At 32.5% G+C, this 25,499-nt stretch overlaps 1 protein-coding gene and 2 non-coding genes across 3 annotated transcripts; all 3 read right to left on the bottom strand.

The window, feature by feature from the left end:
* Positions 1–499: 499 nt before the first annotated feature.
* Positions 500–586, bottom strand: Trnay-gua (transfer RNA tyrosine (anticodon GUA)). Its single transcript is given in 2 exon segments — positions 500–535; positions 550–586. It is a non-coding gene; the product is annotated as a tRNA-Tyr (tRNA).
* Positions 587–4,861: 4,275 nt separating this feature from the next.
* On the bottom strand, positions 4,862–4,948 carry Trnay-gua (transfer RNA tyrosine (anticodon GUA)). Its single transcript is given in 2 exon segments — positions 4,862–4,897; positions 4,912–4,948. It is a non-coding gene; the product is annotated as a tRNA-Tyr (tRNA).
* Positions 4,949–10,917: 5,969 nt separating this feature from the next.
* On the bottom strand, positions 10,918–14,453 carry LOC105340838 (uncharacterized). Its single transcript, XM_020072425.3, has one exon. It carries the CDS (start codon positions 14,275–14,277, stop codon positions 11,734–11,736), a length of 2,544 nt encoding a protein of 847 aa, XP_019927984.3. The 5' UTR covers positions 14,278–14,453; the 3' UTR covers positions 10,918–11,733.
* Positions 14,454–25,499: the final 11,046 nt, after the last annotated feature.

Raw genomic sequence — 25,499 nt, forward strand, 5'->3', positions numbered from 1 at the left:
AATACCGGGGGAGGGGGGATGTAAATAAAAAAAATTACATTGTGAATATTTCTCAAATGTTCTTTAAATAATAGTTATTATATCTTGTTTCACGTACTAGTATCAATAGATGTTTTTATGATATTACGTATCGAAGACATATCATGGAGAAAGCTTAAGCTACTGAACATTTGGTGACCATGAGCTCGACTCAACTTCCGGTGATTAGCATCAATGCGTGTTTTCATCAAAATAGCGAAAATGCATTGAACAGAATGAACTCCTGCAAAAATCAGTGCTTTAACCCTAGTATTCTTTCAGTCATGAACAAATGATTCCTATTTCTTTTATCAATTACCGAGAGAGTACGTAAGAAATGTACGTACGTAGCATTACTAAATAAAATTCATTATAACTGGGTTTTTAAAAATCATAGTAAATGCGCCAAAAATTTAAAAAATACCCATCCAAGCTAGATAAAAGAATGATATTTTTATCATTATATAGAATTAAAAATAAATCCCGCGAGGCGGATTTGAACCACCGACCTAAGGATATCAATAATGCATACTACAGTCCTCCGCTCTACCAACTGAGCTATCACGGGATAACAAGAAACTGATGTTTTATATATATATATATATATAAATTTTCTATACTTGTATTTTATGCGCCTGAGGCATGTTTTTTCACTATAGAGAGAGAGAGAGCGCCCAAAATATTTATCATTTGTCAAAGACTTGGTAGAGTTGAGGCAATAAATAATATCTGCGTTTATCTGTATAATTGTTATATATCCTTCATTATATATTAACTTTTTCAGATTATCTCAAATAATTATGTATTCTTTTATGCAGAGAATACTACGTATCTTAAATACTGTTAATTTTTGATTGTTTATAATTGTTCTATTTGATTACTCGAGTAAAACACCTACACTCTTAGAAATACCACCCAAACTTTGTGCGTCTTTCATTTGTAGAAATCAATTTAAAATTCACCGTTATTGATTTTAATATATTAACTAAAACACAATAATTGATTTTTGGGCTAACAGCCATACATTGTCAAAATGTAATTATACATGTATGTACATGTAAATTTGCTGCACTCGGAGGCATTACCTGAAGCCTGCGAGATATGTAGTCAGAATTGCCGATTCAGGTCAGTGCATACAAGTATGTCTTGCACGTTTTATTTCAGTATACATCATTGTAATGTCAGCAAGTGGTCGGATTATCGCACGGTGTGCCTACTTCGAAAGTCAGCAGTAATTATTAATTCAATGACCTGAGATTAACACTAATGGTGATTTGTGAGCTGAACATGGCATGCACACATTACGAAATACGATATTTTTGCCTGTGTTATGTATAATGATGCAAATGTACTTTCTCTGCTTTAGAGTATTCAGTACATGAAATGACACTGTGTAATGACCTTGCCCTTTGGTCAAATATATCACCATGCAGGCTATCAGAAATTTTAGATGTGTTTGTGTGACATGTTTTACAAAATATAATTCGTGTAATGATTTCTTGTTTTTCTCGGTCCGTTTAACTGACAATATATTGAAAAACGGAATTCTCTCACGGGGATGAAGTGCACATTCCTTGCATTCACTTTGCCATGGTATGGGGAAAAACCCATAGAAAATTGTTATTGTGAGATATATTCTTTGTATGGTTTTTCTTGTCTTCAATGTTTTACTTTGCATGTATGTAAAGCTTACAACGTTAAGATTCAAAACATATATTATGGCCGTTTAATAACTCCTCTTCTCTTAGTCTTTTTCTCGGAGAATAAATCATTACCGACGGAAATTGAAAATTAAACCATTTAGATACTTGACGGTTTATCTTTCAGATTCAGACACGGAAATAAAGCTACAAACGTACCAGTCTCCAGGCAAGTGATTTAGACGGATTGTCAATATCCCGCCCAAATGTAAATAGCTTAATTATAAAAAAATTAATATATTATGAAAGTGTTTAATGCTTCAGTAAAATCAATGTACAGTAATTATTAAAATTACACAAACAACTCTGATTATTTGCAGGTCAACGGTTTTATCAAAACTTACCCATAGAGCTGATTAGCATTTTGTGAATTATGTTGTCCATAAAATATGGAAGAGGCATCATTTATCAAACTTACTCTAAAAAGTCAAATGTACTTTGATCATATTTTTATTTTTTATTGACGGTGGTATCAGAAATAATAATGAATTATGCATGTAACATACACACTTATGAGGACCAAGCCCTTGCATTCGAATTGTTTTTTATTTTAGATATGAAAAGAGTTATGGTTACAACAACGATGAGATGACTCCTAAAAACACATTATCAATACGAAGGAACATTTTTAGATTAGTATGAACGGGAATCATTTTTTTCTGAACAGAAATATCTAGGGGTTAGTTTTATATAATGACAAAGTCATTATATGATAAAGCAATACATATATCTACAAATAATGTTCTCAATTTTCTTTTCTTTTTTCATAAATATGAAACTGATCGGCTGATAAATTTCAAGTAATCTTTTGAATTTTTTTTCCCCAAGACAGAAAAAGTCTAAAATGTCGTGATCCTCGTAATAAGATACATCCACTAACAAAGACGTTTTGCTGTGTTTTTGTTTTCTATTTTTAAAACTTAATTACGCCCAGTGGAAATGACATAAGACAAAGACTCTCAGCCCGATCCGTCACGGCTGTTATTTACAGTGTGTGTCATCATAAAACATCCGTATATATTTTCCCATCCTTTAGAAAGAAATAGTCTCGCGAGGACGCCCAACACCATAAATTTGTGCGTATGTGTCTAAAACTTTACGTCTGCCTTCATTGGGGTTTTTTATGAATAAAAAGATGTTTTATAAATCTTTTCATGAAAAAAAACGAAGGGAGAAATTACTCCTCTCTCCCTGAAGCTACGTCTGTTTATCTAACATATCAAGTTTAAAGAGTACAAAAACAATACAAAAAATGTGTCTCAAACATATAAATTGATTTTTGTACCTTTATGAAATTTATAGAGATATTTCATTGTGGTCGTGACCTGTCAATTAATTTCCAGCTCCTGTGTCAATAACATGCATGTTTGTGGTATACGTTTCAATGCTGAACGAGCAGAAAAAAATTAAAATCACATTATCCCAATATTTCCGTCTCGTCCATGACACCTAATCAATTATGCACATCAGTTTTGTTTTTAAAAATCGAACATTATTCCGACGTGGCGCTTAAATTAATATTTTTTTTTTTTGTTTCTATAAATTTTGCCACTAATACGTTAAAAATAGACCTCTTATGCATAAGAAAATTTTTACAGCCATCTTAAAATATTTCATAATTTGTACTGTCTTACTCTATACTAAATTACGTATTTTTATTTCAATTTAACAAATATTGCCTTAATTTGGTGAATAATTTTGAAAAAATACTTATTTTACTATACTTCCTACACAAACTTTGATAATATTTCATATCAAATATTGACCTTTTTAGACGGTGGCTATAAATAGCCACGGTTTATTGCTATCGTCCTGGCCGGAAGAGTATTTCTCACGGGGACCCTAGCGGATGAGGAACGATAACTCTGTTAGGTATGCGGTTTTAATTATGTATGTAAATTATGCGTTTTAAAGTGTACTGAAAAGCGAGAAAATATACATGTGACTTTCCTGAATTCATTCAAATGATTTGAATAAATCTACATCTAAATACAATAGAACAAATATACTTTAAAACGTTGATTAATGATTTTTTTTCTTCAAATTTTCATTCATGTTCGTTGTGAGCAAATGGAAATAAACCACTCGAAGTCGAAAATAAAATATTGTTTGACTCTGCGGTTTCATGATGACGTGCATTCCAAAAGCATTTTCCAGTTTTATCAAACAGGTTCTTGTAAACTAATTCCGTTTTCTATACACCTATATGTATTAACTGGCTATGAGGACAAAAGAAAGTGTGTTGGCAAAGGAGACTGCAACTTTTTTCCGTGAAGAAATTGAGGGAAAATGCTTTCGAAAGGGACAAGAAACATACTACATGTATGCCCAAATAGTTTGTAAAAAATGATAAGTATTTTATCATACTAAAGCTTTATTTGTTCTCGTTACTTTGAGAAATCTATATCTTTTAAGCACAATAGTCCAATCCACACTTTTCAACAGTTGTTCCCCAAAGGTCAAAATGGAAAAAACCGAATTTCCCTTCTTTATACAATCAAATATTTCGGCGTACAGTGTTGAAATCGCTTTGAATTTTATTTATTCATTCACTGTGTGGTGGCAACCTACACATTGAATGAGGCATTCTGGGGCAAAGAAAATACACACCGAAAACGTATTTTAATGTCAAATGATATAGTTACAAACATATAGATACAAACTTCTATACTACAAAGTATATATGGATTTCCCCCCAAAAAATAAAGGCCAAGAGATAGCTTTTGTAAAGTGTGGATTGAGATTACAACTACGATTTCCACATAATTATCCATGTAGGAAACTCACGACCAGTTGTGCATGGAAGCGTTAAGAATTAGTACATGTATGCGATACCAGCCGCGGGTTTTCGACGACAATAATTATCATACATGGTATATGTCACATTCAAACGACGCCACCGTCTAACAGTACTTCCAGTACTTTGATTTGATCTGTTAGGGAGATAAAAAAAGTTATACATGTGTTTTAATGACATAAACAGCAACTCAACATTACATCGATACCGATAACATTTACAACTTGAAAAGAAATCAAAAGTATTTCTTATTCTTATTTCATACTCATATATAGGAATAAGAACGATTTGATAAAGAGTAAAAGGGGACCCCAGTGATATTAAGCAAACGGTAAAAAAAAATTTATCCCGCGAGGCGGATTTGAACCACCGACCTAAGGATATCAATATTGCATACTACAGTCCTCCGCTCTACCAACTGAGCTATCACGGGATGAGATATAATTTGAGAAATAATCTATTATATATTATTATTATAAAAGTATCGCTGATCATTTTGAAAAGTTTTGACTTAACGATTAATTTTAATTACATACAAGTAGAAAAAAATATAATTAACTGCATGTACAATAAATCTGATATATTTCAGGTTTTTAATCAGAATTGTTTACTCAAAATTACCAAATTATAAACACTCTTTCTTTAATATTGCTTTTCTTTCCTCATATAAAAATAGAATGTTTTATTGTAAGAATATGCAATAAAATCTATAAACCCACTTTCATTATTCCAGCTTTCCATTTTTAACTTCTAACAACTGCATTTGTACATAAAAAAGCCAAGCCTGACAACAACTGATTTATAAATTATTTGATTGATAATCTTACGAATCATTTTACATTTCTATTTGAATTGAACGCAAACCAATCTATAAAAAATCTAAAAACAGTTCATTGTGTTAAAATAAACTTCAAAACTGTCAAACATTCCCTAACGACAGTGTATCTGTTAATCAGCACTTGACATTTAATGCGTCATTTCCTCCTAAAGATTGCAAGTTACACCTGTCTATGAGATAGTGGGTTTCTTAATAGGATGCTACCTGTAATTAGTTAATTCTCAGTCAATAAAGGTCCGTTTGATTTCCTCTCCCCCATTCCGTATTAAGAGATAATGAATTAAGAATACGTTTGCCTTTTAAGTGGTAATTGAGCGTCGATTTTATTTACCGGATTTTAAGTTGATCAATATGACAGCGAGCCAAACTACAGAGGGGAATTCCTGAAGGTGTAGGAGATAGACACGTTAAGCGGCCTTTCAGGTATTATCTCTATACTGACTAGCATACATGTGTCTGAGTTCTAGTTCCGAACTGTGTACAGATATGCATACAGGAGTATTACTTTGTTGTTAATGTAAACAGATAGCCATGCTATGACCTTGAATTGCTAGTATTACATAATGGTCACTATGATATTTATGTGTACCTAGATGCTGCGCACTGAATGGTGTTAATGATAATTGACAGAATGAACTCTGTGACTCTTGTAGCAATGCGTAGTATTCCTAAATGATGTTATGAAACCAGGTGCATAATACGGGCATAATGATATCCAAACTGAGAGCTTAACAACATGTGACATATTTGGCGATTCTGTGTCTGCAACGATAGCTCTAGTACTCTATATTTAGTCATGTATTGTGTATTCTATATATTAACCTTTGTAACCTTTTATGCCGTGTATGAATGAACGTATTGTGAGTAAGTGATGCCTCATACTAGGTGGGGGACTCCGAGACCCAGGGCTCGGAGACTCACATCCTGCATCCAGACTCTTTGATTGGCAGTTTTGACGGTTTTGTTACTTTATTTAGAAATAAAATATTAATCTTAATTTTGAACACTAAATGTTCACTCATGATCGTCGTATATGGGCCGAACTAGTCAAAACTGTCCATCATAAGTAAAACCTTATATATACTCATATGAAATGAGATTGTGCAGACTCCTGATTTGGGCTGCTATTAGCTGATGTAATTGTAACTATACGATCACGCTTAATAAAACCGAAGAGAAAGAAATACTGGACTTGTCATCTATAAGTTTGAGCTGACCCTCAATAGGATCCTGTAAGACGGAAGGCTTACATTAATAAATTGTAGTTAATTATAAAGGGATGTCTTTACATCAGACGTATTATATATAGATATGTTTACTTGCATTTAAAATCAATTTATTGAATGTTATTGACATGCGAAATACTAGTATCTAGTTAAGTAATTCATAAATATAAAAAAATGTCTTTCTTTTTTTTAATTTTGCGTTGTCCATAATTCCTTTTTAAGGCAAGTCACATTACATTTATTAAAGTGGTAATATATACAAAATATTACAAGTAAATGCTAGTAGAATTCAAACCGTTACAAAAATGCCATTTCTGTGCAATACGTTTATTCATTAAATGATATACAACTCTATCAAATTGAGACGTACATAATATTTTTTTTTGTCAATTAAATTTTTCCATTTATATAATATATAAGCATTCCCAAGAGAACGTTTATTCATCAAATGGTATACAACTCTATCAAATTGAAACTTGCATAATATTTTTGTTGAATTTAAGCAGAAAAGCCCCCTAATCATACTATGTTGAGATGCGTGAAAACTCTAAATGAATTTAATTGTGTCGTCGAATTTAATTTATTTCCAGGCATAGTTCAGAGTTTTGATTTAGTTTCAAAGTAACACATATGTTATACCAGTGTGTTTATAATAAATCATATTCAGCATTGCTAATCTCTGTGTAAAATGTAAAGCCACAAACCACATAAAAAATCAACATCGCTGCGCATTATCGCAGAGCATGCGCAGTTGTTCTGCTTGCTCGGTCTCTGACTTCACTGGCAATAACTCAATGATTTTTTATATTATGTATTATGTTCAACATTAGAAAAGAAAAGCCAAAACACGATTAGTCTTAAATTTAGAAGTTAAGTAATTTGTCAACAAAATCTAAATAGAACTGTTATATGTACAGCTTAAAACAGTAGCGTTAAATTAGACACGTTTTCAAAGCAAAACCAGTTCATTTCATGTGACGTTACTTTGAAGCGTTTGGTGTGAAGTAAGGCTACGTACAGGAAAACGTACGCTACACTCAATGTTAACTTGCGAATTGGCAATACGACGATCAAGTAATGAAAACCCAAACAGATAAGCTGTTTGCGAACAGGAAATATACGAGTAACGGATATACGTACACGTAGAAATACAGGTTTTACCGGACCCTCTGGTGTTAGACAAAGATGTTCACTATGCCCAAGTTCTTTACTAATTACTCCTTTACATTGTCTCAAAACGATTTTTATCCTAATTTGCCATAGGTCATTGTGAAAACTGTCATTATCACCACATAAATGTCTCTGATTGCTGTAGCTTTATTTCCATAATAAATGACATACAGTGACCCTTTATGAGGAGTTTACGAGCAGTCTGAATACAGACATGTACGCATACAGCGGTTTTGTTTAGTAACATGGTGAATAAGTAAATCATTTACAATGTTGAGGCCTTGTTTAAATAACACACGTTAGGTGTTCATTTTATCGGTTATATCTAATAAGCGTGCTCTTTATGTGGATTAAGAATGCATGCATTTTTCTTTAATTTCTGTAAATTATTTTTTTTATCCCTTTGACGGCTATTCTAATTCATAGTTATGTTTCATTTAATTGTACATTTTATCATCTAGTAGTTACTAATGGATTGCATTATCTGAGTAAAAATATAAAAGGATGGTCGGCTAAAAATAAAATATCTACCTAATAAAGTCACAAATCAATCATGCATGGGTTTTTTTCATTATTATTGCATAATATGTATTTAACTGAAGGCATCTGAATGTCGGTCAGATTGTTGACATAGGTTATAAATAAAGAATATATGGTTACTTAATGTGTTGCAGGCATAACTCTAAAATAGTTATTGATTATTTACTATAAAATTAATCATTATTATTATTGCAGCGAGGTAAATAAACTGTTTGAAATAAGAGGAACCCTCAGATTAATGCTCTTTGTAAAAAAATATAAAAACGATGTAAGAGACATGTTTGCTGTATAAATTAGCACAGATCGCAGTTCTGTAGCTCATTGTGTGGGTTATCTGTCAACCCGAATTTTGCCTAGGATCCATAGAACTGCAGCTAGTTCTCGGCATGTCAATAGTCCCGTGCCACCAAAATATCTATAATGCTGACACGATCAAAAATGGAAGGAAATTTCTATGTCCAGAAAAGAACTTATTAATCATTTGATTTTGATTTATGTAGAAACTTCTATTTTCTGGGGCAGTTAATACTACATGTAAGTTTGCTTGTATCAAAGATCGAAATAAGACATTAACACGTTTGCATTGGGAGGGGGGCGCCCATTATTAGGAACCAAGTTGGGTTTTTTTTTACCTAGGTGGCCATTTATATTTCAACAGCGTGCCTCTCACTTTACTTATTATTGACAAATACATGGCATTCATAAATAATTAAGGCCTTGATAAGTGTACCGCTCTAGAAAATAGCTATGAGATATTTTTGTGTATATTAATGGTACTTGAAAGTCTTTCTAAAGTTACTGAGGTAAATATTTCATACTGAAAAATTTAAATATACCCATGTCTATGAGGCCATAATACGCATCATTATGCTATAAAACTTCTCATTTGAATAAAAAAAGAAAAATAATAAAAATTTTAATTTGAATTTGATTTGTGTCAGTTAGAAGTACATTTGGTACGTAAAAAATATCATGTTTTTTGCAATAATGATGTAAAATAAAACATTTGGCCAGATTGTTTTGTTGGTCACCTTTGACCTCACCTGTATAAGCAACTGTCATATATCTCTGACTTAATGTTTTTATTCCAACACATTCTGTTAGTTGGGCTCGAACGCAACGCTTTAAAACCAAAGTGGAACATCTATTTAGTGTCACATCATTGTGTGGCTGCATGCACATATTTCTCTTTTTTCAATTACTTGTATAATTAAAATAATACGGACTTTAACAATGAAGTGAATTTTTTTTTTAATTTTACGTTTACATGAAAGGGGTATAAACGGTTGGTGTAACACAAAATTGATTGGAGTGGTAAAACATCTTTAGTCATTTCTAACACTGATGTCTTGTTATATAAAATGTAGCTGTCATCGATCAAAGATATTCAAATTTAGCGGATTGATTAATCGGTTTGACTTTGTTATGTGCATTCATAAGTAAGAGAGAATGATATATCAATCTAAATCTAAATCAATTTCGACGATTAAAACTTTATTTTTGATATATAAGTGATCTATTCTGAAACCTTGAGAATCTATTAGATTCAAGAGGAGCATATGTAAATGAGAGGTAAAAATTGATATGATTAGAATGGAAAATTCATGATGTTTCAAAAACACAAAAATTCAACATTGAATATCATCAACAATTTATTCAATGCCGTTGGATAATTAGAGATTACGATAATTGTTCATCTGAAGCTCCGTCTTTCGTCATTGCATTGTGTAATTTGCATGCTTTCTTACATGTATGTAGCCGTTACTTTCATGCACAAGAAAACATGCAAAACACTTGACGCAATCTCTTGTGGTCGACCATTTTTGTCGGTTCTAACGGTTCTAATTCACGTTACGTGTGTCCAGAGTTTTAGAGAACTCATACACATACACATTGGTAATAGCTTAAAGGACAAATCATAATTTGGATGGAAGACGCATCTTTGACAACATATGGAGAAACATATAGAGTGTTATTTCATCTCGGCTTTAAAATACTACCAAGTGAACTCAAAATAAAATTATTTCCTACTGGAGAAATAGAAAACATCATTCTATTTTTTCAGATCCTTTAATAAATAATTCATGAAGCATCAAACACAGACAAACAAAGACGAATCGCTAGCGAAAACAAAGAAAATTCCAAAAAAGGAATGAAAATTAGTGAAAATTGCTGATAAACAGCTAATTTGAATAAAATTCTGATGCAGAAATCATACTTAAATTATTGTGATTTAAAATCAATCAAATATTTATAACTGGTTATCATAATTTGTATCATTTCATGACAAAGATCAAATATATATGCTAAGCAAAACATTCTTCTTATTAATCCGGATACCAGTAATTAAGTCATAACTTTAAAAAGTTTTAAATAATTGTTCAATATTTTACTTTTATTATTCGCGTTAAGGTGGTATGGGACATCTGTCGATATTAATGTTAATGATCAAACAATAATATAATTGATAAACTGTCACCGGTTTTGAATTTTAAATACGTTTTAAAAAAAATTGAAAAGGTAAAAAATTTAAAACCCCCAGCGGGATTCGAACTCGAGACTTACAGTTTTGTAGTGATCCCTCTAACCAACTGCAGTATGCTGTCTTATGACAATTTTGAGAAACTATTTATAAACTTATACTTGATTTTATTGTTTATATCGATAAATAATATGTCACAACATGAAGTTGACCCATACCACCCTAAATTAGCAATAAGCAGGACTAAAAACAAGGGTGTCATATCACAGGAGAACACAAGTAGATGGATTTCAGATACAGCTGAGATTCTTAAAACATTATGTGAATGCAAATGGAAACAAAACGTTTATTATCAAATAATTGGTATTTGTTTCCCCAAAAAGTAAAAATAAATGTTCTATAATAGTTTGTATACTACATACAGATAAATCTGAAACTGTTGAACAATGTATGCATTATTGATTAAAATGTTCAAATTAACTGACACCTCTCTTAAAATAAAATTATGAAGCAACCTTTTCGAGCTAATGGACTTTTACCGGAAAATTGAATATGAACAAATAACAGACATAATTAATAATAGCCAAATAAAATAACTGCAAACAAATAATTTATCTCTGTTCAATATCATCGTCAATATGCCCTTTTTTTAATTATTAAGCGTAATATGCATATACAAAGGTGATGTTTGATTGATCATAGATATGCTACTGTCATTGGTTTGTCATAAAAGTATTGGAAACATGATCTGTCAAAACTTGAGGTTTTCTCACGCACTACATTATTTATAGGCAATGGCAGTCCCGAGCTTTAAAAAGGCGTCATTTTCACCACATTGCATATATTTTTCAGCATGTTTTTTAAGAGGGAAAAATGATGAAAAAAATTAGAAAAAAATTTTGAGACAGGTTTTTGCATTCTTTGAAATATAAAGGAGGGAATTTGTAGAAAATAGACTCCCCTTAACATTGCCACAAATACCCCTTATTCAGCTGGTTAACGGTAGTTGGATGTGACATCCATTCTATCATATTCCTGATGGTCACAAAGTAAACATCTCTATATTCACCAACTTTGTCCATAAACCTTTGAAGTCCTCGAAGGTTATCCTCAAAGAAAGGATGTGTAAACCATATTTGCCGGAAATGTAAGCCAAGAGGTGCCTTGTTCGTTGTGTAATGCTGTGTGAACTCTTTCCATAAAAAGTTAAAAGTGTCATTTGCCGTTGCTGGTGAATTAGTGCATCCGTCGGCAAAATTACAGGGGAAAAGACCAAGATAGTCTAAAATAGGGGACATTGGTACTTCCCATAATCCTCTGTATGAATTTCTCGGACACTTTTCAATGACACAGTTCTTTCCGTCGTTGAAATCCATTGTGTACGGCCAATAGCGAGGCCCCGCTTCCTGCGAGGTAGTTAAGCTGGCGTCGTAGACGTACTTAAATGTTTCCAGAATTTTGAATTGCTCATCTCCTAGTGGTTTCATCTGCGGACTTCTCCAGCCTTGGATTATATCGATTCCCATGTTTTGCAATACTTTGATCTGAGCAATCATGCCTTCCTCAAACATAGAAACATTTGAAGTTGGTATTCCACTGTAGCCTTTCAGTGCTATTTCGTTGTGGTTGTCGTATAAACTCTTAATCAATTGATTCGATGATCCTGTTTGGGAAATAAAGAACGTAGATGCTACCGGGCACCTGTTAGGATTTTTTCTTGAGTTTCCAATAACCTGGGTGTACTTTTGATAAATTCGGTCATTTACAGGTCCATCAATGGTAAGATAAATGAATTGTGGAGTGTCATTCCACTCCATATTTTCAGGTGTCGTTTTCCCTTTGCAGAAACAATTAGGCAACTCGCAGTTTGTACCCTGTATGCAACCCCTGTTTGTAAGTTGTGGCAATGGTGGTGGGATTTTGTTGGCAACCAATGGGCGAGGAGTGATTTCAACAAATCCTTGGGCTGCTGCTCGGGGTGTGGTTGTAAAAGCTTGCAATGCTTCAACCATGTCATGGTTATGGGCAAATTTTTCGTTTAAGTATTGTGCGTTCAGCGAATTTGACGTTAATACAAATGGCTCATTTTGTTTCATCGGAAGCTTGGTGGTAGGTCTTCTTGTGGGAGCCAAGGTTGTGGTTGATGTTGGGGCCATTGTTGTTGTTGTTGTTGGAGCCCTTGTTGTTGTTGGGGCAGTTGTTGAGGTCGTTGTCGGATTCACCTTTTTAGATGGTTGAACCCATGACCAGAAGTTCTTGCTCGGAACTGGTGGTCTCTGTGGTGGCGGAATCCAAGCAGGCTTTCTGGTAGTTCTTGGAGGGTCAGGGACCGGAATTCGTACTGTAGTTGATGGGGGCCTCGGTGTAGTAGTAGTAGTAGTAGTAGTAGTGGTTGTTGTAGTTGTTGTTGTTGATGTACTGGTTGGTTTCGGTGTTGGAGGCTGTTGAACTATCATGTTTGGTCTTTGTTGTTGCTGCAAGTGCTGAGAGGAAGGGCGTTGTTGTGGATTTAGACATGTCCATGTACTTAATTTATCCAATTCATTGATCGGAGTTGGGTTTTCCATCCATTCTAAAGCCTGTCTTACAGGAACAATGTAAACATCGTCATATTTAAGTAATTCATTTATAAATCTATCCATAGCATCTAATTGATACTTAGTATAAAACCATCCTGCGTGCATATGAAGTCCGAAAGGGGCCCGGTTACCTTCATAGGCGCTTTTAAAATTTTGATATAGATATCGATATGCTTCATCTTCAGTCTTGGGAACATTGTAGCAACCATCAACATACCCGCATGGATACTGATCCTTGAAATCCATCAAGGCGTTGACAGGAAACTCCCAAAATCCGCTGTGTGGCTTTGTAGGACATGGTTTTATTTGACAGTAAAATGTCCATCCATAGTCTAAAGTGAAAGGAAATGGCACTTGTCCACTCAATTTAGATTTTTTGAAAGTTAAAGAAATGTCGTACTTATATCCCAGCCCCTTTAAAACATCAGCTTGATCGTCACCAGCCGTTTCCAGGAAGGGGCTTCGCCAGCCGATAATATCCTCGAGCGGAATTTTAGCAAACTTGGCAATATTTTTCTTCTGTTTATCTGCTTCTCGCTGGAGATCTTCTCGCGTCTTAATATGCGAATGAGTAACACTATGTACGGCAATTTCATGTCCTTCTTTGTAATACCGATTTACTAATTGGTACTGTGTATATTTGTGGGAAACATACAAAGTCATTCCAATTGGGCATCCGTTCGGGTTTCGTTTTGAAGTATGGTTAAAAAGACGATCATAATAAGCTGGAAGAACCGTTGTTAAAGCATCGTCAAATCCAAAATACACAATCTGCGGTATTTTTGCCTTGTCCATTTCATGTTTAAAAGTACTACAGTAACATCCTGGTAACTCACAGTTCCGGCCTTGTTGACATCGGCTGGATACACTGGTAACAATACTTGGCAGAAGGACCAAAATAAAAACTGAAATTCTGGTGAAAGTCATTTTTAACAAGTCTTTAGAATTTTTTTCTCGAGCAAATAGGATCGGTGATGTACTGTAGTAAATTCTGTTCACGTATTGCTCTCACCGACCCTCTCTCTCGCCTGCCAACATGGGATATGACTTCAACTGCGACAAGGTAGCTCTATTTGAATACAATCGCACGCCTCGGGGCAAAACACGTCAATTAATTAAGATAATGCCACCGTCTCTTATCTGAAAGAAGTATATGTGCATCTTTTTCGTGGATTCCAGGTATAACAATTTTCCCAAAGCCGATGGGTAGCAAGCGATCGTGACGCCCTTGTCCCGATAAGTTCCCCCTTCAATCCCCTCCCTATCCCTCTTATCTTTACCTCCCTTTTGCACCGATGGAATTTCAGGCGGTTGTTATAACAGAAGATGTTTTGGCCACTGTTTGATCAATCTCGTCCATTTACTCGAAAATAATAGCGAAACTCTGAAACTGTCGGCTCCTAATTCTTACGGAACCTGGTACGGCCTTTGTGTTCTGTAACTTAAAGGAGAAATGTCTGAAAACAATTGGCTAAGGTTCAGTTTATGAACCAATTACTTAAGTTGAACATGTAAAAGTGCATACTTTTAAAGCGAAACCTTTTACATTTAGAAAACCTAAAATGTATAAACAATACATTGAAAGAAAAAAAAATGAATATTTTAATATTTTAAATGCAGTATTCATATCAAATTATATAAGTCTATCGTTATTTGAATTTATTTAAGTAGACATAATTTTTATTTCGTTTATGTCTTTCCATGTTTAAAACAAATTATAATTTGACATAGCGATATATAGAGGTAACGAGAAAAAATTAACTTTTCGTTGAATATTATGTACCGTTTTTACGCTATACGCAAATGAGCATTTGCTTTGCTATTGAATGATTAAATTGTAATAAAGAAAAGACGTTTTCCCTCTTCACTTTAAAATTTTACCGTGATAAGAAATTGTTTAATGGTGGATTATTTTTAAAAATACGTAATTTATTATTACATTTATTAAAAATCAGACTTGTTTGCTTTTGTGTCAGCAGAATAAATCATGTTTTTTTTGTCCAGATAACACAGTGTGCCTAGGTAATGTATTAGAAAAATTCCCGAAATACGAATTGTATAATTGGCGACAACTATTCTGCTTTTACAACATTTGCAAGTCTCGGTGAGTGTTTTAAATGATTTTCACATAAACGAAGATGTAATGCCACAATTACCTTAAACAAATTACTCCTTAAATCGTATATAAATGTTAAGTGAATGGAATAGTGTTGAAAAAAATGTCAGAGACTATTATTAACTCGCAAGCAAAATGGTATAGCAAAGTTTCATATAGTACCGGCAACATGCAAAACATGTGGTAAGTGTACAAGAAGAACCCACGCAGATAAGTGTATAAATGTAAAGACAAGATACTGCTCTATGTACATATGATTAGGTAACTTATTTTTCTGTATAATAATCGCGTGACACCGCCTACACCAAAATCGTAACCAAAAAACACACATCCTTTTCGCTGGTCTTGTCCTGGAGATCTCCTGTTTTGGACTGAGTCAGAAAGGGGTTTTCCAAGTAAATGAATGACCACAAAGCAATTTTTTTAACGGACCAACTGAAAGACTTTCCCCTTGCATGTGACTACTTCCTCATTCTATCTAGTTCCGTAGGTGGAGCCTTATTTCTTGCTTTATCTCTTGAAATCTGCAAACGTGCAACAGATTCACACGTTTCAAGTTACAGTCACGTAGTAATTATGTCATGTATACATTATGTATATTAAGGGGGAAAATGAAATTATAGTTTCTCCTGCATCATATATTTTTATTATAATTTAATGTAAACGCCCATATCGCTGACACACTGTAAACTTACGTGATGGTTTTAATATATCTCAAAGCTAATATACAGATAAATAACATGAATGGCTTTTTCGTGATAAAAAATTCCCGAAGAGGAATACCAAATTAGTTTAGAAGTCAACCGTCTCAAAAAAAGATTCAATGTAAAATCTACGATGACAATTGCAACGAAATAAAATATAAATAAATCAATAAAAATAAAACCACACCAACTGAGTACATAAATTATGTCCGATTATAATTATTGTTTGCAATTTTAGTTGACCAAGATCGCTATATCTTAAACTATTTTGCAGCGTAAAAAGTAAGAATAAATGGTAGAGAATGATCTTTGGCAAATCTTTTTAAATGTGGGACTGTACTACATTATGTGCATGATTATTTTGTCACTTACTAGTATTGGAAAGATACATATCTGATAAAAATATTTGGTTTGTTCAAGCATGTGCTCAATATTTTCTTAAATAAACTGTTTTAAAACAAACCGTTTTATGCTAAAAATGCAAAAACGACAGGGAAATGTTAACTATAAGATGCCAAATTTCTAAATTGTCGGCATCTGGATCATAATAAAATTGATGAGAAAACTTTATTTGTACATTTATACAAAAAACCCAAAGAAATACAGTTAAATGTTGATGTGCATTTTAGGGGGCTAATTTAGGCCTTTATTATATTATTAATTCTCATCCTTTTGTAATGGTTTGTAACATACAAAAAAACCTAATTAAAATTTATCATTTTGAAGTACATTGTTTATATAAGATTATAAATACTTAAACATATAGAAGTATAAGGTAGATAGGGTTATCTCGAAAACAGCCAATTCTTCACAATTGCAAACGGAAACTGTTTTTCATGTTGTATTTGATTCGTTGGAAGAAAAACTTCCTGGGTAGATTCAGCAATATCACAAATCTGTTTATCCAAGATTTATATCAGATTAAAAAGTGTTCGCTCCACCAGCCAACGGTTTAACAAGACAGAACGTCGTCGAATGCTCCATAGAGCTCCAAATATCTAAACGGGCAAAATCGATAGCAACTTTCCCGCCGTTCATTGCCGAATTCCATCCTCGTCCACGGCTGTTGTGAAGTTTGGGGTAAGAGGTGCTGCCATTTTCATACGTCATTAACAAACAAATTTTTAGCAACACTATCGTTATCTGGTGTCAATTTTCCTAATGGCTATGTTTAGAACCAACATTGGATATGGCGGGTCACGTCCCAAAGACATGTTTTGAAATGCTTACCTTATTTACTTCACCTCTTGCAAATGAGCTTCCGTGACGTTAATTTCGTCATGCACACCCGACGGAATACTATTTGAGGAAGAAATGTCATCAATTTTGTGACCGCAATTTTTTTTTAATTTTAATAAAAAATGTCCACCTTTTTCTTTTAAAAGTATAGTTTTTTTTCTTCAAGTTTTCACCTCATTTTGTTGACTGTGTCATGTTGTAAATTTTGAATTTACTTCCACCCGGTAAATTCCAAAACCGAGTGGCAGTAAATACAAAATTTATAATATGACAACTAAATTCAAAATTTACAACATGACAACTATCTTAAATTACTGCAATAATATCTCCAATAATACTGTCATTTTAATCAAGTATCGGTGAATTATACATGTCATTTAAATGTTAGACAGGTTCTGCAACACAAAGGGTTATTTCATGTTTAAAAAGTCACTTCCTTTCACAATGCGTCTGTTCTTTGATAATCCTTGTCGTGTGCTTTCGAGATAATTTTTGCTTTCTGGTATTTAATGTAAAATACAGATACAAAAACAAGCCAATAATGGTAATTTTTTCAGCAATTCCTATTTCACAGTAATTTGAATAAGCTTTTTTTGCTTTCGATAAGATACATGTATTGAAATATCAATTAACAAAGGTTCAAGGTGACAAGTCCAGTCCAAACCAAACCTTACATAGAATAGAATTTATTTTCAAATTGGGGCCTCATTAACAATTATGATTTCATATATTAAGAACACAAAGAAAAGTACAACTTACATGTACCTAATTTAGCTCATTGTTAATTTTGTTTAAAAAAAACCATGTAATGATATGACGCATTAGAGACATAACAACAAATCAATTAATAAGAAAAAGCATAAACTAACCTAGCATTTCATCATCATTCATGTGGGAGGATTTAGTAAACATATATTATGCATTTTGTTTTTTTCGAAAGCAATACGGCTGGTTGGATATTTTAATTTGAAAAGTATAGACAATAACTTTATTTAAATTTTTTGAACAAGTTTTCTATACATGGTAATCAAGTTGTCTGGTGAATTAATGATGAAAAAATAAAACATTCAATTATGTTTTTTTAAACAGTGCCTGTCTCTGAATTTGCGGTTTATTTAAATCACAAACTATTTTTATTCAAAAGATTAAGAACATTGTACCATAACTTTACTGTCAAAAATCAGCATTGAAATTTATTGTTCAAGTCTAGATTGGAATGTCGTAACGGTAGATTTATAAGAGATCATAACGACTAACCAGTACTCTAAGGTTTGTGTCGGTATGTTTCATTATACTCGTTGTTTACTATCTCTTCAAGCACTGAGTTTCTTGTTGGCACCTACAATGACATTATGTCTGTCCATCTTGTAAATATGTAAAGATGCTAACTGAGTTTAACAAATAAATTAATGAAAATGTATAACATTGATTTTGTATCCATGACTACCTACAATGTATAATCCTGACTTTATATTTTTTGGCAGAAACATGTTATGTTCTTTACTTAATGAATACAATTACTTTCCTCGAAATCTTCATTGCTCTTGTGGTATATTTACTTTGATGAGCTTACTCGCTTCATGGAATATACCATCAGAGTTATCGCAGCTCATTTAAATAGCAAAATAATTTGTAGAGGCTGATGTGGCTTTGTTTACATTTTCAAGTGTCTTTGTGATAACAAGTTTGCAACGTGTAGTCCAATATATAATTCAATGACGCAAACGACGCAAGTGGGGTTTGTATAATGGTACGAAATGAAATTAACGTAACATTGTTAATAATTAGATAGTTATCAAAACAATTGGTAAAAATGATATACTTAATAAATAACAAGATATTTGTGAGAGCCATTGCTCACTAGTGATATCCCCGCTCTAATGTGAAAATACAAAATAAGCAAAGTAGAAACTGAAGAGGAAGCTAACATCAAATTTGTAAAAATAAATAAATCCTTGCAATTGATTTAATACTTTTGCAGCAACAAATAGGTAGAAATTGCAACCTTTCGTTTGAAAAAAAAACCCACATCTTTCCGTTGATATATTGTCAGCAGGTAATAAAAATGTGCAGGTCATCAACAGAACAACCTACTCTTATAACCCAGACTGATGGTGACAACAATGCTCGTACAACTCTGTTGTTTGTTTCATTGGCTTCACGGAAACAGCCTTTGTTTGGCAGATAAGAGACCAGGGCTCGCACTGTTCATGTTCTTGTTTTGGGCGTTACAAGGCATGCACGTAGAGGAAAACATCAACTACCGCATTTGAATACATTTTCATACACTTGTACAAGTAAGAAAACAATATAATACATACCAAGGTTGAAAAGCTAACGAAGTTAATGAATCGAGAGAAATTTAGAAGGAAAATGGATAAAAGACTGGATTTGGAACAAACAGCAATAACAAAAAGAACTTTTGACGTTTATCGTGAGACTATTCCGGTTCAAATGCTACATGTATTTGAGAAAAGTCCATCTTACTTAATATAAAATTCACTTTTTTATAATTATCAAAAATAACAAAATTTGGCCTTAAACGTTTTGTAAGCAGTAAGGTTCCATTGTATATATGGGTCATTATCAAAATATGCAGACTTTTAAAATATGTAAAACATGAGAAACATTGTATTTTTCGGAGCATACTAACATTTTCTGCCATATTTTCTATCACAATGATGTCATCACTGATACATTTATCTTTTTAGTAGCAGGGAATGATGTCACTATGATCTGGGGGATTCCAACTGTAGTACAATATTATTTACTTGATGTATTTTAAGATATTTTTATATAATTTGCCTTGTAACACCAATGACAAAAACTTTTTGTACAAGCATATATCTCATCAAATTCATTGTTTTTAAAAGAGAACTTGTTAAGGAGCATAGCAGAAATTAAAATATGAATGTTGTTTTGAAAATTAACGGCGATTTTTGGAATAAAACATCAATATTATTGAAGATATTGTAGGTAAAAGACGTTGGAAAAATTTAATGACAACATAAATTCACTGAAATCTCATAACAAATAATATTTTTTTTATACTTTAAGCAGTAAAATTGTCGATTTATTTGTTCAACAATATGGCTTTAAGTTTCTAAAATCCAATGGTACTGTATATATTCCCCAGAACATTATTTTTCCCCCTTTTAATTGACACTGACGCAAAAGGCTGCATATTTTGATAATGACCCATATAGAGAATAATGCTACTTTTTTTCATATTACACCATGTATCAGCATTGAGGGCTGATATTTATATTGATCTGTTATAGGTACAATAATATGCTTATAATAAAAACCATATCTTTCTTTTCTGGAGAAAATCACTCCATTGGTTTTATCTATATTAACTTGTAACTGCCAGTCAGTACAATATTTTCCCAAAGCATTCAATGTTGAAGCCTAGATGGAGAATGAGAAATCAGCAAAAACATGTGATCAACAGGCATTGAATCTAAATATGCTGGTAAAGTATCTGAACTGTTTAAGTATTCCATAAAGTCATCAACATATACATTAAACAGCGTAGAACTTATTTTCCTACTCGAATGGTTCTGACTGGTTCACTCTACATGTTGTTATTATTACATTAATACATTGTGTTAGAGTACAAATCACATTGATGTTTACGAAGTTTTCACCACTTTTCCTTATACATTTTATACACATTAATGCAGACCTCCATACAGTATAAAATTCTTTTGAAAAGTCAACACAACTTACATACAAGTTGCCTTTCTTTTTACACAATTATAAGTTCTAAGTGTGAAAATATCAGATGTGGCTCTGTGATCCTACCTGAATACAAATTGATATTCACATATCAAAAAATTATTTTCTAGATGGTTATTTAAATGTTGTTGTAGTAGACCTGTGAAAACACTTTATCTTCCGTGGTTATCTGTGTCATTAGAATCTCAACTTTTTTACAAGGGAGTAATCACTGATAAGTTCCAAGATTTGCCATTATTCAGAATAATATAAAATACTTCTGTTAAAACTGGTAATAGAACGTCACTGCTTGTTTTGATGAATTCATTTAGAATCAAATCATTACCTGCAGATTTTTTTTATTTTTGAGTTTATCGATGCCATGTCTGATTTCGTTAGAAGTGAAGGATAGTCCAAGCAGTATTGCAGCAATTGACATAATACGTCCTAACATCTACATTCTCTCTAATTCAGCCTGTCCATATCTTACACTCTTCACTGGTTAGAAGTTCTGACGATGAATAAGACTTTCCCATTCATTATTTCAATTAAAATTTACAGTAACTTGTCATTATTATGCCCCAGTGTGAGTGGCTGGTTGGTTGATAATTCAAGACCACTTTTAAGATTTGAGTTTTCGATATGTTCATTGCATAATCGAACACCTTTAGGTGCATACGTTTTTAAAAGCATAAGACGAAAGTGGACGCAACGTGTGTGTTGGTTGCAAGGGAAGTAAACCCCTCTAAAACGGTAACTTTGCAACAAGAACTACCACCCGAACACGTATCAGCTTCATTACAATTATGTTTAATCTGTTCATCCATACCTTGACCTGGAATTGCATTGAGATGTCGTTTGGTAGAAGAAATGCATTTCATGCAAGCTACGCTGCTTTGTTTCCATCCTTATTAAAGTGTATGCCGTCTCTGGCATATATGTTTGGTTCACTTGAGGATGAAAATGGTGCTTTTGCCCCTTGGTTCAATTAAGAAGAAATCTTATTTCTGCTTACATAGTTCTTTAATTGTTTTATTCGTTTCTGCTACCATTTTGTAATCACTATTTTTTATCCTCTCGAAAACTAGTAGGAAGTGCATTATGCTTCCTTTTGGTTGAGAATTCAATATGTGATTAACATTTTCAGTTACTGTTCGAAGTAATACCCCTAGAATCAATGTCATTACATTTGACACCGATGGTGAAGGGCTTGGATGTTTTTGACTTTTCAGGATGTTGAAAACTCCACTGAAATTCTATATTACCTGTGGAACAACTGTGTCATCAAGTTTTGTTTTTATTTCTGTAAATTTTTTTGTGGCACAAGACCATGACCATGTTATTCCATTATGAATTCAATTGAAAGGTTCCTTTTTGTCTAGGTTTTATTTTGTTTTGTTTCTGTTTTGGACATGATTTTCCTCTTTGATCTTGTTTCGGATATTGTCTTCTCGAACATTCTGTAGTTTCGAAAACATGTTACTAGTTGTTATGGTAAATTTCAAGGCAGTCTCGTCATCTACTTCAAGTACTGACTGTTTAGTACGATATCATCACTTACAGATATAGTGCAGTCTCGTCATCCACTTCAAGTACTAACCGTTTTCTTCCATATCTTCACTGTCAGGTATATTGCAGAATTGTTTAAGCTTTGTGGATTTTCTCAGATTGCTGAAGGATTTTCTTTTCCATACTCTTTATTTACCAAAATTACCAAATTCCTGGCACGAGTGTATGTGTAAATGTGTATGTTTAACCAAAAGTAATTTCTTTAAATCACCTTGAAATATTTTTTGATTTTAATATTTAAAAAGAGAGCTATTATGATGGTGTAAGTTTAGGACCTTGTTAGGGGTTTTTTCTCTAAAAATATATTTTAATGGAAAACTTATTTGATGCCCTAATGAAAAGTCAATGATTACTCACTGAAAGGTCGTTAAACATATAGCGAAAGTTTACTTATTGTTTACCCTCAGTTTACATGATATTACAAATTGAATGGTTACTGAGTGTTTACTGAAAAATAACTGTAGGTTGCTGAAATCTAACAGAAAAGTCACTTAATGTTTGCTGAAAGGTCGCTCAAAGAAATGTTTTCTGAATATTAAATGATTAGACTATGAATGTTTACTGACAATCGACGGAATATTTATTAACATGGGCAGTCACCTTTATTTTTAAAAGGCACGTGGATTTCAGTCAGGCTCAATCTTAGTTCCTATTTTGACCTGTAGGAGTCGATTTATCATTCCTTTCCCTGACATATCATTAACAAGGGTATGAAAAACATTATTTATTGCAGATTATATCTAATGAATTATTAGCAAGTACTTGCAATCATCATTACCAGCACATGTATCAAACATAAGCTGCATTGGGTAACCACTTGTTTAATAATCTTGTTTATATATACAAACGGTTGTACTATATGGTGTTTACTTAACTTTTATACAACAAAAAAGGATTTGACTTTCTAACAATTTATAACACATACGATCTATCTTTCTTGCTTAGGCAGAGTGTACAAAAGCTTAATATAGTTATACTTAATGCAAATCTCGCGTGACGGAATGCTAGAACAATACCCAGGCACCCACAAAAAACCAGTCATTTAGTTTAAGGTGTCAGATGTTTAGCTTATTGCGCACATGATTATTATGGTCAAATTGAGTATAAGACTATATTTTTATTTATTCAGTACATATAGATATTTACTCGCAATATTATTAAACTTTTTGTGTAGAAGGTGCGTTAGTTAAGCTTTAAGGGTAAATAACAAAAATAAAGCAATTTCATAAAAGTTCAATATACTGTTCATGTGATTAAAATTTATTTTCAACAAAAACTTGTTTGAGACGTAATCTTTTTGTCCTTTTTAACATGTGCATAATTAAATCTGGAAAGTTTGATTGACTTAAAAATAACAACATAGAAATAAATAGAAATCTAAATACACTAATTTTTTAAGCCATATTTGGCAAAACTTTACGTTTGAAGCCTTCATCTTAAAATCAACATCATTGACCTAATGTGTTATTATATCTAAAATACTAAATACATAAATATATAAACAAACTGCTGTTAGTTTATAAAATTCTTGAGATTTCAAATCAAATTGTAGCTATTGAAGAAATTTGTTATTTTAAGAAAAAGTCACCAAAAATTTATGCAACTTTATACAGAGATTTTCTTAAGGATTACGTTTCCTCAAGGTTTGAGATTTCAAAAATATTTTTACAAAGTTCAATATCTGAAGTCCAAAGACGTTTTAAAAACACAAAATAACAACGTTATTAATAAATATCGATATTGATATCCATGATTTGTTTATTTGAGGAAGATATGCTCTATTAAAAACAGAGGAAATCCGGACTAATTTTTTCATTTTCTTATTTTTTCTTAAAAACTTTCTGTTGCAATGTGATTGAAAAGCTAAGTTTCTATATGTTTTTTATATCATTTTACATATTTTATGGTTGTATTTACTCGTCTATATATTTATATCACTGGCTGGCATGCGATTGGAAAAATCTTTAAAATACATAAAATTGATTCAAGATAAAATATCTCGAAATTTTGATCATTGACCTTATATAATGTTAATATAAACATAATGCAGACAGTAAAAACAGTTTTTGGCAATCAATGGTGTGGAGCTCCTATTAGTCAGTTTTTTTGTAAAACTCGATCAAAAATGGGTACAATTTTGGAAATTGATAGAGGAAACTCGGACTATATTAAACTTAAAATATGAGCTTAAAACGATTCATTCAAATATAAAATTAGTAAAGCTATTCGTATTTTATCATTTCCCAACCTACAAATTGTTTTATTGTTTATAATAATTACAAAATAAAGAAAACCTTGAAAATGGTGGACAATTTTGACAAATTTTGACAATTTTTTCAAAACTCATTCAGAGGTCACTGAACTAGTTATTTGAAAGTGAAAAATGGCACCACAATAGTGGGGCTACAATGTACAATAAGTAGTTTTTCGTTCCTATTAGTGGATTTTTTTTCGCCCCTGAGTAAACGTAATCCTTTAGGTGGTGTGGAACACCTGTCGATATTTCTGTGGATAAAAGTTCATTATTATTAGTGCTAGTATGTCTTGTCTACAGGTTTCAATGATGTATTTCTCGAGGAAACCTGGTACATTGAGCAGTGAGATAATTTTTTTTAACATAAAAACTTTCAGACACCGATAAGTGTTTAGAGCTTTTTTCCTCTTCCAAAATATGTGTTATGTTAACTAACCCTGTACTTGTTTTGTCCGATACTTGATCAAAGTACGCTGTTTCAAAAACCAGTGTGCCCTTTTGACAAGAAAAATTGAAAGAGATAATAAAATCAGTCATGTCATATATG

This window comes from Magallana gigas, chromosome 6 (genome assembly GCF_963853765.1).
Source record: "Magallana gigas chromosome 6, xbMagGiga1.1, whole genome shotgun sequence".
NCBI classification, from domain to species: domain Eukaryota; kingdom Metazoa; phylum Mollusca; class Bivalvia; order Ostreida; family Ostreidae; genus Magallana; species Magallana gigas.

Bases quoted from the DNA above. Each gene is read 5' to 3' on its own strand.
- LOC105340838 (XM_020072425.3), bottom strand. From the start codon at position 14,277: ATGACTTTCACCAGAATTTCAGTTTTTATTTTGGTCCTTCTGCCAAGT.